The 17441-nt window shown below is 35.0% G+C and overlaps 1 protein-coding gene across 1 annotated transcript in view; it reads left to right on the top strand.

Annotated features, from left to right (window-relative positions):
• The window catches only part of ARHGAP42 (Rho GTPase activating protein 42), a 304988-nt gene that overhangs the window by 215980 nt on the left and 71567 nt on the right, over window positions 1-17441 (top strand). Inside the window, exon 5 of the mRNA XM_035009327.1 lies at window positions 10696-10806. Coding sequence (XP_034865218.1) covers window positions 10696-10806 — 111 coding nt within the window. The remainder of the gene's footprint in view (window positions 1-10695; window positions 10807-17441) is intronic.

Raw genomic sequence — 17441 nt, 5'->3', positions numbered from 1 at the left:
AAATACAGTGATTAAAAAAAATAAATTTAAAGAAGCAAGAGAAAAGACAATTACATACAAGGGAAAACCCCCTGATTAAGGCTAATCATTGGATTTTTCAACAGAAACTTTCCAAACCAGAAGGGAGTGGCATGATATATTCACAGTGCTACATGGGAAAAATGTGCAGCCAAGAAAACTAACCAGCAAGGCTATCATTCAGAATAGAAGGAGAGGAGTAAAGAATGGGTTCATCTTAATACAGACTGCTATATGTGGAAGATGTTATATACAAGCCTAGTGGTAAGCACAAATCAAAAACCGCTAATACAAATGCAAGGAATAAAGAGAAAGAAATCCAAATATATCGCTAAAGAAAACCAGCAAACCATGAAAGAGAGAAAGACAAAGGATCATAGAAAATCTTCAGAAACAACAACAGAACAGGTAATAGAATGGCAATAAATACATATCTATAAATAATTACTTTGAATGTAAATGGACTAAATGCACACTATCAAAAGACATTGTGACAGAATGGATAAAAAAGCAGGACCCATCAATATGCTGCCCATAAGAGACTCATTTTACACCTAAAGACACCTGCAGATTGAAAGTGAGGGGATGAAGAAACATCTATGATGCAAATGGATATCAAAAGAAAGCAAATTGAGGGTTGCTGGAGTGGTGGGGGGTGGGAGGGATGGGGTGGCTGGGTGATAGACATTGGGGAGGGTATGTGCTATGGTGAGCGCTGTGAATTGTGCAAAACTGTTGAATCACAGACGTGTACCTCTGAAGAAAATAATACATTATATATTAAAAAAAAAAGAAAAAGATAGCAGGAGGGGAAGAATGAAGTGGGGGAAATCAGAGGGGGAGACGAACCATGGGGAGATGAACCATGAGAGACTATGGACTCTGAAAAACAAACTGAGGGTTCTAGAGGGGAGGGGGATGGGAGGATGGGTTAGCCTGGTGATGGGTATTAAAGAGGGCACGTTCTGCCTGGAGCACTGGGTGTTATATGCAAACAATGGATCATGGAACACTACATCAAAAACTAATGATGTAATGTATCGGTGATTAACATAACATAATAAAAAAAAAGAAGATAGTAGGAAGGGAGAAATGAAGGGGGGGAATTGGACTCTGAGAAACAAACTGAGGGTTCTAGAGGGAAGGGGGTTGGGGGGATGGGCTAGCCTGGTGATGCGTATTAAAGAGGCATGTATTGAATGGAGCACTGGGTGTTATACGCAAACAATGAATCATGGAACACTTCATCAAAAACTAATGATGTAATGTATGGTGATTAACATAATAAAATAAGAAAAATGAAAAAAAAAAATAAGCTTGCCAAGTTAAAAAAAAAAAAGATTTTTAAAGATCAAGATTCAGGGAAAGTTAAGGTGAAGAGAATAGACTTGAATGTCTTTTCATCTTTATATACCTAACACCTGCTTCATGGTAGGCAGCCAGTAAATGATGTCTGAATAAACCTAAGAATGAAGGAGTTAGCCCATTCTTGATTTTTATTCCCTGTCATCTGAGTCTCCCTTTATGGAGTGACAAATTTAAGCCCCAAATGTAATTCTTTTCTAAAATGTCTCATTAGGTAGAGAATGAGAAACATCTCATATCATGGTTAGTGTTTGCCAATGGGTTAATTCACACCTCCCAAGTAATCAGGCATTGTTTACATAAATTAATTAATTAATTAATTGATTGATGGATTATCTGCTAAGATGGTCATGAGTTCACATCTCTTGGACCTTACTCTAGCTTCTGATATGGCTGGCTATAAAACAATAACCTAAGCTTTGTAGATTACATATCCCAGAGGTCATTAATGGATAATTCTCCCTCTCTTATTTTATAAGAAATCAGATCTCTGAAATCATTCATGAGATATAATTCACTACAGATGAGATTTCTCCACTTTGGTATAAAGTGTTTTTGGTCCTGACACTACATTTTGAAGATACTAAAATGAAAACAACAACAACAAAAAAAGAAAGCTGGTGTAGCAATACTTATATTGGGACAAAGTAAACGTTAAAACAAATAGTGTAACAAGAGACAAAGAAAGACACTATATAATAATAAAGGGGATAATCCAACAAGAACATATAACAATTGTCAGTACTTATGCACCCAACATGGGAGCACCCAAATACATAAAATGTTTAATAACAAACATAAAGGAACTAATTGATGATAATACAATAAAAGTAGGGGACTTTAACACCCCCTTACATCAAAATACAAATCATCTAAACAGAAAATCAACAAAGGAACAATGGCTTTGAATGACACACTGGAGCAGATGGATTTCACAGATACATTCAGAACATTCCATCCTAAAACAGCAGAATACACATTCTTTTCAAGTGCACGTGCAACATTCTCCAGGATAGATCACATATTAGGCTACAAAACAAGCCTCAACAAATTAAAAAAGATTGAATTCTTACCATGCATCTTTTCTGACCACAACACTATGAAACTAGAAATCAACCACAGAAAAAATTTGGAAAGGCCACCCATGCATGGGAGTTAAATAACATGCTACTAAACAATGAATGAGTCCACCAAGAAATCAAAGAAGAAATTTAAAAGTACATGGAAACAAACAAAAAACAAGAAAACACAATGCTGCAAAACTTTGGGGTTGAACCAAAAGCGGTTCTAAGAGGGAAGTTTTAGCAATACAGGTCTACCTGAAGAAGTAAGAAAAATCTCAAATAAACAACTGAACATTACAGCTAAAGGAGCGAACAAAAGAACAACAGACAAAATGAACAGAAAGAAGGAAATAATAAAAATTAGATCAGAAATAAATGATTTAGAAACTTTAAAAAATAAAAACAAAACACTAGAACAGATTGATGAAACCAAGAGCTAGTTCTTTAAAAAATAATAAAATTGATAAACCTCTAGCCAGACTTATCAAGAAAAAAGCAGAATCACGAATGAGACAGGAGGGGTAACAACTGATACCACAGAATACAAACAATAATGAGAGAATATTATGAAAAACTATATGCTAGCAAATTGGACAACCTGGAAGAAATGGATAAACTAGCAACATATAACCTACCAAAACTGAACCAGGAAGAAATAGAAAATTTGAACAGATTGATAACTAGCAAACAGATTGAATCAGTAACCCAAAAATTCGCAAAGCCAAAAGTCTAGTACCAGATAGCTTCACAGGCAAATTCTACCAAACATTTAAAGAAGAATTAATACCTATTCTTCTCAAACTATTCCAAAAAATAGAAAAGGAAGGAAAACTTCCAAATTCATTCTAGGAGGCCAGCATTACCCTGATACCAAAACCAGATAAAGACACCACACACAAAAAAAGAGAACTACAGGCCAATATCTCTGATGAACATAGATGCAGAAATCCTCAACAAAATACTAGCAAACAGAAGCCATACATTAAAAAATCATTAACCACAACCAAATGGGATTTATTCCTGGGATGCAAGGCTGACCCAGCATTCACAAATCAATCGTGATACATCACATCAATAAGAGAAAGGATAAGAACCATATGATCGTTTCAACGGATGCAGGAAAATCATTTGACATAGTACAACACCCATTCATAATAAAAACCTTCAACAAAGTGGGTTTAGAGTGAACATACCTCAACATAGTAAAGGCCATATATGAAAAATACACAGCAAATGGGAAAAACTGAGAGATTTTCCTCTAAGATCAGGAACAAGATAAGGATGTCCACTCTTACCACTTTTACTCAACATAGTAGTGGAAGTCCTAGCCAGAATAATCAAGAGAACAAAAAGAAATAAAGGACATCCAAATTGGTAAGGAAGAAGTAAAACTTTCACTATTCACAGATGACATGATATTCTATATAAAAAAACTGAAAGACTCCTAGAACTAATAAATTCGATAAAGTCACAGGATACAAAATCAATGTACAGAAATCTGTTGCATTTCTATACACCAATAATGAAGCAGCAGAAAGAAATTAACAGTCTCATTTACAATTGTACCAAAAATAATAAGATACCTAGGAATTAACCTAACCAAAGAGATGAAAGACCTGTATTCTAAGAACTAAAAACACTGATGAAAGAAATTGAAGACGATAGAAAGAAATGCAAAGGCATTCTATGCTCATGGACTGGAAGAACAAATATTGTTAACATGTCTATACTACCCAAAGCAAACTCCACATTCAGTGCAGTCCCTATCAAGATACCAACAGCATTTTTCACAGAAGATAATCCTAAAATTTGTATGGAAACACGAAAGACCCTGAATAGCCAAAGTAATCTTGAAAAAGAAAACAAAAGCTTGGAGGTATCACAGTTCCAGACTTTAAGTTGTACTACAAAGCTGTAGTAATCAAAACAGTATGGTACTGGTGCTAAAACAGACACATAGATCAGTGGAACAAAATAGAAAACCTAGAAATAAACCCACAATTATATGGCCAGTTAATCTTTAACAAAGCAGGAGAGAATGTCCAATGGGAAAAAAGATGGTCTCTTTAACAAATGGTGCTGGGAAAACTGGACGGCAACATGCAAAAGAATGAAACTGGGCCACTTTCTTACACTGTACACAAAAATAAATTCAAAATGGATTAAAGACCTAAATATGAGGCCTGAAACCATAAAAATCCTAGAAGAGAGCATTGGTAGTAATTTCTCTGACTTTGGCTGTAACATTTTTCTAGATGTCTCCTGAGGCAAGAGAAATGAAAGCAAAAATAGACTATTTTGGATTACATCAAAAATAAAAAGTTCCTGCACAGCAAAGGAAACAACCCACAAAACTAAAGGCAGCCTATGGAATGGGAGAAGATGTTTGCAAATGGCATATCTGATAAAGTGTTAGTATCCAAAATATATAAAGAACTTGTAAAACTCAGCACCCGTAAAACTCAGCACCCAAAAACCAAATAATCCAACTAAAAAATGGGCAGAAGACATGAACAGACATTTTTCCAAAGAAAACATACAGATGGCCAAAAGAAACATGAAAAGATGCACATCATCACTTATCATGAGGGATATGCAAATCAAAACTACAGTGTGATATCACCTCAACCCTGTCAGAACGGCTAAAATCAAAAATAGCAAAAACAAGTGTTGGTGAGGATATGGAGACAAAGGAACTCTTCTGCATTGTTAGTAGGAATGCAAACTGATGTGGCCACTGTGGAAACATGGATGGAAGTTCTTCAAAAAGTTAAAAATAGAACTACCTTATGATCCAGTAATCAGGCTACTGGGTATTTACCCTAAGAATACAAAAACACTAATTCAAAGGAATACATGCACCCTTGTGTTTATTGCAGAATTATTTACAGTAGCCCAGATATGGAAGGAACCCAAGTGTCCATCGATAGGTGAATGGATAAAGAAGAAGTGGTGTGTGTGTGTGTGAGTGTGTGTGTAATGGAATACTATTCAATCATAAAAAAGAATGAAATCTTGCCATTTTCACCAATGTGGATAGAGGTAGGGAGTATAATATTAAGTAAAATAATTCAGTCAGAGAAAAATACCATATGATTTCATTCATATTTGGAATTTAAGAAACACAGTATGTATGTTAACTGGAAATAAATACAAACCTTAAAAAGGAAACAAAGAGCAAAGGTGAAAAAGAGAGAGAGAGAGACCAAGATTCAAACGCTTAAGTATAGAGAACAAACTGATGGTTACCACAGGGGAGGTGAGTGGGAGGATGGGTTAGATAGGTGGTGGGGATCAAGGAGTGCACTTGTTTGATGAGCACTGGGTGATATGTGGAATTTTTGAACCACTGTATTTTACACCTGAAATTAATGTAACACTGTATGTTAACTGGAATTAAAATTTAAAAAATTTTAAAAAGAATATAAAAGGATATTTCATCAAAGAAGAAATATAAACCATAATAGGTATTTTAAGTTTCTTTTTTTATATAAATATTTTAAGTTTCAATATCACATGTATTAAGAAAATATTGCAATTTAGTAATTGTAGCAGGATATTATAACTTATGAGAAGGTAATATACATAGTTAGTGAAGGTATGCGAAACTGAGTACACTTTTGCTTTTCTAGTGGGAACATAAACTCAGTCAATCCTGAGGTAAATTTGGCAACTTACTTCAACAAAGTTTAAATGTGCAAGATAATTGAAATGATTTATATTGGCCAGAACTTACTTAGGAGGAATTATCAGTCATGAGCAAAACAATAAATTGTATAAATATGTTGATGCAAGAGTTATTCACAGTGTAAAAATTTAGAAACATCTGAAATGGCACAAATGAATGATTGGAGTAAGTATACCAATGTAGCTTGATGAAAATGGAATGTAATATGGCTGTAAAAAGTTCTATTTGCAAATTATTTAAAGACGTTGAAAAATATTCATTAGATAAAGTGGGGAAAAAAAGTATAGAGTTTAAACCAGAATGTGCAGTATTATTCAGGTTTATTTACGTTTGTGTATGTTACATATCAAAATATTAACAGTAGGATTATAATTCTTATTTTTATATTTATGTTTTAATAATGAATAATGAGTAAGCTTACAATAATGAATATATTTTTCTTTTATAATCTGGGAAAAAAATAAAGGAGAAAACGAGTTTCTTATAGAAATTCAGATTTTGGTTTTCCACATATCACTGAATAGTCTTTCAACAGGTTCCTCTTATCGCCACCTCCTAAATGAAGGGAATCCGTTAGATTCTATCTTTATGCCTCTATTGTTATAGTGTATGTGTCCCTGAAATATCTTCTTCCGTACTCTCTGTAGCATCTTAATGAATGTCTCCTGGGTCATGATTTCATCATACCCTACCACCTGCCCTACCTGCTGCTGGTTCCCAGGACTTCAGGCTATCAATTCTTAGTGATCTTGTGAAATTTCCCATCATGATTTTCTCAAATTTGCTCCTACTTCTCATTTCTTTAATTCTCTGTTAATGCTGGTATTATTTCTTGTTATCAAAATTATCTTTTACTTTTTCTCCCCCCTTGCTTCTCACACCCACATCTTTCAATTTCTCTTTCTTACTGGGGTATATAAACACCTTTACCCCTATCAAATAAATGGTCTTTTATCATCACATGCACTCAGCCGTGCCCTTTAATCAATATATTCTACACTGTCCTCACTTTAATCTTCTTGAAATGCTGCTTTGGCAAATCAACATCTTCCTCAAGCTTTTGTCCTGTCCGTATGATGAAGTTTGCACTCATTCTATTTTATGCCTTAATTCTCATTTCTTATTATTCCAAACCATGCAATCTACTGAAACATAACTTTTCTTGACTCTATTTCCTCTTTCAAACTCCTCTCTTTTTTATCTCCAACTACTCTAAACCTCTTCATTTTTCAGAGTCCAGCTTAAATTCTTTCTCCTCTGGAGGTGATTTGACAAATACCACATGAAGCTTTTTCCTTAAGTTGATGTAGGTAGCTTATTGTAGTTGGGGAAGAATTTATATATCTGCAGAACAATATGGTTTTCTTAAGAAATTAACTTGTTTTTTTTAGCAGGATGACTTTACTATCCCCTTTGTCTTGTAAACAGCAGTTTATACATATTGTTCTGGCATAAATATTCCTAATGCTCCCGCTTAGTTTTAAAAGTTGGGACAATAAATTACATGGTTATCCTACTTATCCAGTACAAAATACATAGCAACAGTTGCTAGTGGATATATGAGCAAGTGCCTTCTAGTGAACCACACGCTTTGAGCTTAAGTACTAAAGGGAGTCATCTTAAATAAAAGAAAGCCTTTCTAAATCTTTTACTGGAAAATAATTAAACTGTAGTATTCCTTAAGCTCTGTGCATTCTGGATGACTTTTCAAAGCAGTTTTGGTATATTGAATATAGTTGTTTAGATTGGAGATGATGGAAAACATCTATTACTGGCAAACGGTAAAAACAATTATTTTCTTTTATCCCTCTTTGTGCCCCCACTCCCTGTCTTTTGATGATATGAGATTGTGCATGGCAATAAGTTTCTGAGGAAATTACTTAATACTCTTAGGTCAGGGGACCCCAGACTACTCCTAAGTTTGGTGATTTGCTAGGAGGACTCACTGCTATGATTTATTACAGTGAAAAGATATAAAGAAAAATCAGCAGAAGTGCATAGAATGAAAACTGGAGGAAAGCAGGCACAAACTTCCAAGAGTCCTCTCCCAGCGGAGACAGAATATGCTTAATTCTCCCAGCCATAAGTTGTGACAACACATGTAAAATGTTGTCTATTAGAAGCTCACTATAGACCGAGTGCCCATAGTTTTTATAGGGGCTGGTCACATAAGTACTCTCTGCTTGTCATATCCTTAAATTCCAGACTCCCAGAAGGAAAACAGGTATTCAAAATAAATCATACTGTTGGCACGATTTAGGGACAGTGAGCTACTCTTACCTGCTAGGGTGGTAGGTACCCTCCTGAAATCCACATTTCCAGATGCCAGCAAGGACCAGCCTTGTAAACAGGCCTTTCAGGTGAGCATTCATGACTGCTGTGCTTAACTCTTTTTTCACAGCTTTGTTGACCACAAATAGCCATCTTATGCTGTAAAGGTGTCTCAACATTTTAGTTTGTTCCTATGTGCCTGTCTATACAATCAATGTCATTATTTTTTAAAGTAAAGAAAAGCTTCAGAGGTAACTTATGGCATAGAATGATATCTTTGAGATTGAAATATTCTCACATCCTTTACACCCAGTGTTGTACTGGAGCTTTCTTTTGGAGAGCTGATTTTCTTATCTCTTTCTAACTTCCACATTCAGTGATACTAGGTTTGTGGTTTGGAACTGGCTATTTTGGGTGTATTTACACCACAGAAACCAGCATATACTGCAAATCAGGCATTCCCGCCAGAGACCCAGTTGTTAAACATTGATTAGCATACCACCACCAATACCTCCTTACCATTCATTCTGTAAATACTGTGTTCTTCTAAACAGTGATAAGAAGAAAATATAACGATTTATATGGAATGCTGATTTTGTTGGTATATATATCCTAAACTATTTTCTGGGAGCTGAGAAGCTTCTGGTCCAAATTTTCTACCTGATTTATATGTTCTTTTGTATATTAGTTTGGAAACTTGGAATTCTCAACTTTAAAAATCTCTAATGAGTTGCTAATAATATTGGGTTATTTTTATTTATATAAATAAATTTATAGTAAATAAATAATTATTACTAAAGGTGTTTCAAATGATATTTTAATATGCTATGATGTTCAAGCCAGCAAACTTAATTTTATTTTTTAAAGCTTTTATATGTGAAATTATCATTGTAAAATGGCTCCAAAGCATTTTCTATTCCCAAATTATTGTTGGTGGATACTTAGTACTCCAGAGAGCCCATTCTTTTCTTTTCATCTGCTTTTAGTAACCTCAGCTGGCAGTGAAGAGTACAAAACTGGGAAAGAAAAGTAAAATCACGATTCTCTACTATCAAGATCAGTTTTATTTATTTATTTATTTATTATTGTTATGTTAATCACCATACAGTACATCATTAGTTTTAGATGAAGTGTTCCATGATTCATTGTTTGTGCATAACACCCAGTGCTCCATGCAGAATGTGCCCTCTTTAATACCCATCACCAGGCTAACCCATCCCTCACCCCTCTCCCCTCTAAAACCCTCAGTTTGTTTTTCAGAGTCCATCGTCCTCATGGTTCGTCTACCCCTCCGATTCCCCCCCCTTCATTCTTCCCCTCCTGCTTTTTTTTTTTTCTTAACATATATTGCATTATTTGTTTCAGAGGTACAGATCTGTGATTCAACAGTCTTGCACAATTCACAGAGCACATACCCTCCCCAATGTCTATCACCCAGCCACCCCATCGCTCCCACCCCCTGACCACTCCAGCAACATCAGTTTTAAAGGACATCAGAAGATGATAGTGGGCATGGAGGAGAGGCAACATCAAAAAAAAGGGGGGGGGGTAGAATTATCTCAACAACACTTTCCCACACTTTATCAATAGAACCTTATTACAGTTATGCATAATAAATGTGCATAACATTGATAGAACATGATTCACTAGGCTAGAACCGTTGAATTTTTTTTTTTTTTTGGCTCTGCTACCAGTATTCTCTTTCTAAGACGTCACTTAATGATGAGACTCTACTGAATAGTCTCAAATGATTCTCCCTTAGTTAAAATCCAAATTCGTTACAAAGTATCCAAGATTTTTTGAAGTGTGATGCCAACCTTACTTCACCCTCCTGTCCTCTACTTTTTTACTCTGTAGCTAAACTCTGTCAGTGTCTTTCATGCCTCTTTACTTTTTCATGGGAGTGACTATTTTTTTATCTTTCACTATTTACTGCCAGTTGTTCATCTTAAGATTCAACACATACCACTACCATTTTCTTCCTGAATTTAGTTTCTTTTTCTTTGATCACATAAATTCCCGTATATATTTATATGCCTTCTTTATATTTTTTATGGTGAATGTTGTATGCTTACTCTCCCTCCCCTCTTCACACTCCATATCATATAAACTCTGGTGGGCAAGGACTGTGTTTTCCTCATCTCTGTATGTTCAAAACATAATAATAATTGCTATATTAAAACATTTTGTAGAACTTAATTTTTAATAAAGATTTTGGAGTCCTTTTTCTACATAGAACCATCAATAATTACTCTTTGCGTCATGAGTTGCCTTTTTTTTACTCTTTAGGCAGATACACAGATTGACCGAGAACATCAGAATTTTTATGAAGCATCACTAGAGTATGTCTTTAAAATTCAAGAGGTTCAAGAAAAAAAGAAGTTTGAATTTGTTGAGCCGGTAAGTTTCAGTTCCCTTACAAAATAGTAGTTACAACACATCCTATGAAAACAAAATTTGTAATGTTTTTCTGTTGAAAATTGTGATTTTTTAAAAACAAAAGGGACAGGAAGTGTAGAGGAGGGTAAATAGGTAGAGTATAGGACACTATTAGGGCAGTGGACCTATCCTATATGACACTGTAATAGTGAATACATTTTCAAACCTACAGAATGTACAATGAAAAGGGTAAACCCTAATGTACAGTATGGAGGTTAGTTAATAATGTATCAATATTAGGTTATCATTTGTAACAAATGGTACCCCACTAATGCAAGATGTTAATAATGGGGGAAATTGTGTGTGGTGGAGGTTGGTGGATTATATATGAGAGCCCTTTATATCTTCTATTCAATTTTTATATAAACCTAAAAATGCTCTTAAAAATAGTTTATGAATGGAAAAATTAAAAAAAATTAAAAGGGTTTACATTATATATACCTAAGTAAATACAGCTCACCACTAAAGCGACCCATTTACTAAACCTTTAGGTGAAAGGAGAAGACATAAGGTTATATTTCTTCCTTTGTTCCCTTCCCCTTTCTTGCAAGGCTGGGATCTGCCTGACTCCCTATGAAGTCATTTATTTTCTTAAGTTAGTGTAAAAAGTAATGGATTCCCTAATGTAAATTGCATTACAGGAAAGAGCAGGTGGCTGGTCTTTATAAGCTTACTTCATTTTCTTAGCATTTTCTCCAAGTACTACCATAATATGTTACAGTATTGCCTGAGTAGATATCTTCATAATGCATCATCTGTGATGAATCAAAGTAAGTTCTATAAGTCAAGATAATCTTTTGTTAGTATATAATGTTCAAGTCCCATGAGATGAGAAGATAACAATAGTTAAATACATAGATAATCTAAAAGGTGATTTAATCCATATTTTTCTATGTCAGCTGTTAAAAAATCTGTTTATAATAAGAAAATACCTGTTTCTATTTTAGTGGAGATGTTGGGGAGAAGGAAAAAGAGGACACGTTTTAATATATATTTGATGAAATTCATTTATTGATGGAAACCCATCAATGATTGCCTAAGAATGGTGGGAAACAGGCAGAGCAGACTGGGAAGAGTTCTAGTCCCTGCCTGGCTCCCAGCCACTTCTGCTCACTTCTCCCTCCCGCTGAAGCAACCTGACTCTTTCCTATAAACTGGGCACTTGGCAAGTCTAACGCTTCAGCTAGACAAATTTAAGGAACTGGAGACCACAATGCAGGCTCAGGGATTTAATTTTTACTTTTTATTTGGGATAACAGTCTTAACTACAAGTTCTGTTTGCCAAACAGGTAAGCCCTTAAATTCCTTAGAATGAGTTAGTAGCCTCTTATTTAGTAGATGTTTGACGGATCTCATTAAATTTTATATGAGTTAGGGGTCTTCTGAAACTTATCTGTGGCTCATTGAGAACTAGGCAGCCTAACAACCCCCAGTCTAGGAAGATGACCAGTACTTAAAATTCCTTTCCCCTTCTCATTGACGAAGTCCTGCCTCTGAATCCTACCATGGTTTTTTGAAGCCTCTCTACTTGCTGACAAACTTCCTCCTTAGGACCTGTTTCTTGGGATTTCTGAATTTTAGCTCTTCTTGACACTAAACTTGTGGTGTATGCCCATTATATCTGATGGTATTTTTTCATACTTCTTTCTTACCTGCTCCCATTCTTTTCAGATACTATGTTCATCTGCTATGTTGTTTTTCTTCCTTGCACCTGGAATGACCCTTTCACACCTGTAATACCACCCCTCTCTCTTTCTCTCCCCTGGGGAATGACAGGTCTGGAGAGGGACATGTGGGTAGTCTATTACCCTGTTAATGCCTCTTTTATAGTGTATCCTGTCTGGGAACAGTGAACTAGACCATTCTGTCAGATGACATCATCTATATAAGGAGAAGACTGTAAAATTGTTTGCTTACAGGTGACTGATGGAATGATAAGAATTTGTAAATTCCTTTGGTAATACGTGTAGAGAGGTGGAAACTGTGCTTCAGTTGTAATGTGTTTTCTTCCTTCCCTCTACTATATCCCAAACTGGGATGGTCTGATAAATCTTCTGTAATGCATGCCTTTTTTGTGACACCACAATCAAAACTGATGTTAAATTTGTCCTTCTTCCAAAATATTTTCTTCTTCCAAAATATTTCTTCAAAATATCATCTTACTGGGATGTCTGGCCAAACCAAAATAGTGCTATCAGTTTAGTCTTGTTCTCATTTCTAGCCACACAGCTTCATTCACGGGGTTCTATTTAATTTTCTTTGCAGTAATGAGAAGAATGGGCATGGAAACAATGAAACATGGGCATGCTGCTCTTTAGGTTTATGTATTTACAAATTAATTTTGAGTAATTTTTTTTAAATTTCAAAAACAAAGTTCCCAGGAGCTATAAACATAAAAATAAATTAGGAAAACTTTAATGTTTTTACCCTTTTTGTTCTACAGAAAATCTAATTCCTGTTGCATTATTGTTTCATATTGCAGAAATCTAGTAGTCTACTCTAGTTTTGGCCCATATTTATTTAACAAATAAATATTAGAGTAAAGCAAAATGCCCCAAGGATGGGATCTATCTTCTATAGATTGTAAGATACAGAGTAGAATAGAAACTATAAGTAGGGAATGATAGTTGGCACTAAATATCCTAAAGTAAGAATGTTGATATATTTGAGATAATTTTACATTGTTTCAATTAATGTCAAGATCTTACTACTTGCCTTAAAATTTCTACAGAATATTCAGGAGGTACAATAGTACACCTATCTTATCCATAGGTATATGTTCCAAGACCCCCAGTGGATGCCTGAAACCAACTTGTCTTGCCCCTATATATACTATGTTTTTTTTCTGTACATACATACATACCTATGATAAAGTTTAATTTATAAATCAGGCACAGTAAAAGATTAACAGTAATAACTAGTAATAAAATGATTATAATAATATACTCTCATAAAAGTTATCTGAATGTGGTCTCTCTCTCAGAATATCTTACTGTACTCACCCTTCTTGTGATGTGAGATGATGAAATGCCTATATGATGAGATGAAGTGAGATGAATAATGTAGGCATTGTCAGTATATTGTTATTGTTAGGCTGCTATTGACCTAATATGTCAGAAGGAAGATGATCTGCTTTCACACCGTGGTTGACTGTGGGTCACTGAACCACAGAAAGGAAAACCTTGGGTAAGAGGATATTGCTCTATTAGAAATAAATATTCCTACAGTGTCATTATTTCAAGGAAAAGCCAGTTCTAATACATAGAAGAATGGGGGACATTTGTATTTTTTTTTATAAAACTATGTAATTGTTTTTAAAAGATACAGAAAATCTGGTTTTTAAACTTAGTTCTCCATTAGATATATAGATTTAATGGCCTTTCCCCCCATTGATCATATCTTATATAGAAAGAGATAGTTAACTGATCTCTAGACCTACACTATCCAGTATGATAGCTCTTTAGATATGGCTACCTAACCATGTATGGCTGTTGAGCACTCAAAATGATAGTCTAGATTAAGATGGGCAGTAAATGTAAAACACATACTAGATTGCAGAGTTTTAGTACAAAAAATATGTAAAATATCTCAAAACCTCTTTTATATTGCTTAAGTACTGAAATGATAATATTTTAGATAAATCGTGTTAAGTAAAATGTTAAATTTCACTTGCTTTAATTTTTTTTTATCTGGCTACTAGAAAATTTAAAATTTCACATTGGTTTGCATTTACTCACATTATGTTTCTGTCAAACAATGCTAGGCTTCATCCTTTCAGATTTGCCAACAAGGTATATGAGTTCAGGTCTAGAATGGGAGGAAAAGATCAGAGAGGGAAAAACCCCATCTCCTGACTCTTGATCCGGCGACTTCTCAGAGTTGCTTGGAGCTTATGAGAATTTTGAGAGGTTAGAAGAAAAAGCTTCATGAACAGCTTACCTAAGAGAGTTGAGCCCTGTGTATTTGAAATATATTATGGTACATGAAAGTTTGTGGCTCAGAACCCAGAGAAACTTTTTATGGCTTAACTCCCTCATGGTTCATTCAGCTGCAGTTTGTGTATCTTTTGATTACATTCTTTTGCATACTTAGCTGGAACTAATGTTTCGTGAGCAACTACTGTGTCATGTGTTTTCTCTGTGTTATCTCACATGGCCCATTTGCTTTATTATTAGGTAGTTGTTATATGTCCAGATGAGGAAGTTAAGTCACAGGAAGATGGTTAGTTGCTTGAGATCACAAACGTAAGGAGAGGGAGACCAAGGAATCCAGACCCCAAAGGTGAAGTCCTGTATAGTACCATGTACTGTCTCAGTGGCCACCTGATTATAACAATTAGTCCTTCCTTGATACTTGCTCTGACCAAATAAAATGGATGACTACAGAAAATTGTATTGTAAAGTTATTTTAATTCCTTAAAATTAGAAGAAAATATGAGGATGACCTTTATTTTGGTAAAGGTGCTTGAGTCAGTGCACCTATCTGTCCGTTTATTCATTCTTCCATCCTTTTTTTAATCATCCTTTTTAAAAAATTGTCCCCTCCCCACCCAGGCTACAGTTGACACACCCTTTTTCGTGTAGTGACAGACAAATATAATGCCTGAGAGGTAGTAAGATAGAATTTGGCTCTAGTCTTATAGCTGTGCAAATCTGGCTTGGTTTTCAAACTCTGTGTGCCTTAGGTTTTTATCTGTAAATTGGGAGTAAAAACTGTAGTTCCCAGGATTGTGCTGAGGCTCATCCAATGCAGGTAACACACAGCAAGTGCCTGGTGCATCATTAGCATCAGTAAGATATCAGTTGATATTGAGCTCTCACATTGACTGTTAGCACTCGATACGAAAACAATATTGATGAATTATGGCTTCAAAGCCAGATATACCTGTTTCAGAAACACATTTTTAATTTTAACATGCTTTAAAACATCTAAATACTGTAACAGCTCAGGCCCTGCTCCCAGAGTCCTAGGATCAAGCCCCACATCGGGCTCCCTGCTCCGCGGGAAGCCTGCTTCTCCCTCTCCCACTCCCCCTGCTTGTGTTCCCTCTCTTGCTGTGTCTCTCTCTGTCAAATAAGTAAAAATATTTAAAGAAATAAATAAATACTGCAAGAGCATGTTCTTATTAGAGTATTCTCTTTAGACTTCATTTTAGTCTTTTTGTATTATGTTTTAAAATTAATATGAAAAATGAAAATAAACCATTATATGTAAACTAAAACATACTGTTTTTGACACTCTGCCCTTAGTCTGTTAAATTTAATTTTAAATCTCTTGCTAAGGAAAATTTCATTTAATCTGCTTAATATGCGTTAGCTTTTTAGCTTATTATATCATGAAGCATATTAGAAAATACTTTTTGGGTTGTCTAAAGTTTGAATAATTTTGAGACTCTCAATAAACTTGCTAAGTTAAAGTCAGGTCTTGAAAGTTAAACCTTTTGTGTTCTTTTTCAGTATGATTCATTAGCTTTAATATAGAAAATTTAATTTAGGATAAGTTAAAGTGAGCAAATAAGACAATGTCATTTTTTTTCCCCAAAACTCTGTAGGACTAAAGGCTCAGTTTCTATCCTACTGAAAACCTAAATACAGTCATCCTATAAAAATGAAACAATAAAGTTGTCCTTAGATCATACATCTTAAAATCTGTTTTGGTCCTTGGATTTAGTTCTAGCTGCTGTTACTGAAAATCTGAAATTTGCAAAAGCAATTAGATAGTGAATAGAATTTTGGAAAAGTAAGAAAAATTCATTGCATTGGTTTGGTTGACTCGTCCCCTTGTACTTTGTGTTAGAAATCAGTCGTGTAAAGACGTTATCTAAATGTAGCTTCTGTTGGACTATTTATTTTTTGTAGTTTCAAGGTTTTATTTAAGTTGTAGTTATTCGACATACAGTGCAATACTAGTGTCAGGTGCAGAGCCCATTGATCCATCACCCCACACAACACCCAGTGCCTACCACCACAACTGCCCTCCCCAATACCCATCACCCATCCAACCCATCCCCACCCCCAGCAACTCTCAGTTTGTTCTCTATAGTTAAGTGTCTGTCTAATGGTTTGCCTCTCTCTTTTTTTGTTCACCCTATATTCATTTGTTTCTTAAATTCCACATATGAGTGAAATTATATTTCTCTTATTTTCCTTAGCAAAATACTCTCTAGCTCTGTCCACATCATTGCAAATGGCAAGAGTTCATTCTTTTTGATGGCTGATGAATATATATGCTCACGTGTGCATGCGCACACACACGTACACACACATACACACACATACATATATACAAAATCTCAATTTGTGATTCTTTATCCATTCATCAATCAATGGACATATGGACATTTGGGCTCTTTCCATAATTTGGCCATTGTTCATAATGCTGCTGTAAACATTGGATGGCATATATCCCTTCGAATCAGTATTTTTGTATCCTTTGGGAAATACCTAGTAGTGCAATTGCTGGGTCATAGAGTAGATCTATTTTTAACTTTTTGAGGAACCTGCATACTGTTTTCTAGAGTGGCTGCACCAGTTTGCATTCCCACCAACACTGCAAGAGGGTTCCCCTTTCTCATCCTCGCCAACACCAGTCGTTTC

Source organism: Mirounga leonina, unplaced genomic scaffold (genome assembly GCF_011800145.1).
Source record: "Mirounga leonina isolate KUSES-001 unplaced genomic scaffold, KU_Mleo_1.0 Mir_153, whole genome shotgun sequence".
In the NCBI taxonomy this organism is placed as follows: domain Eukaryota; kingdom Metazoa; phylum Chordata; class Mammalia; order Carnivora; family Phocidae; genus Mirounga; species Mirounga leonina.
Note: the sequence above shows the minus strand (reverse complement) of the source record. Positions and strands in the feature narration are given on the sequence as shown.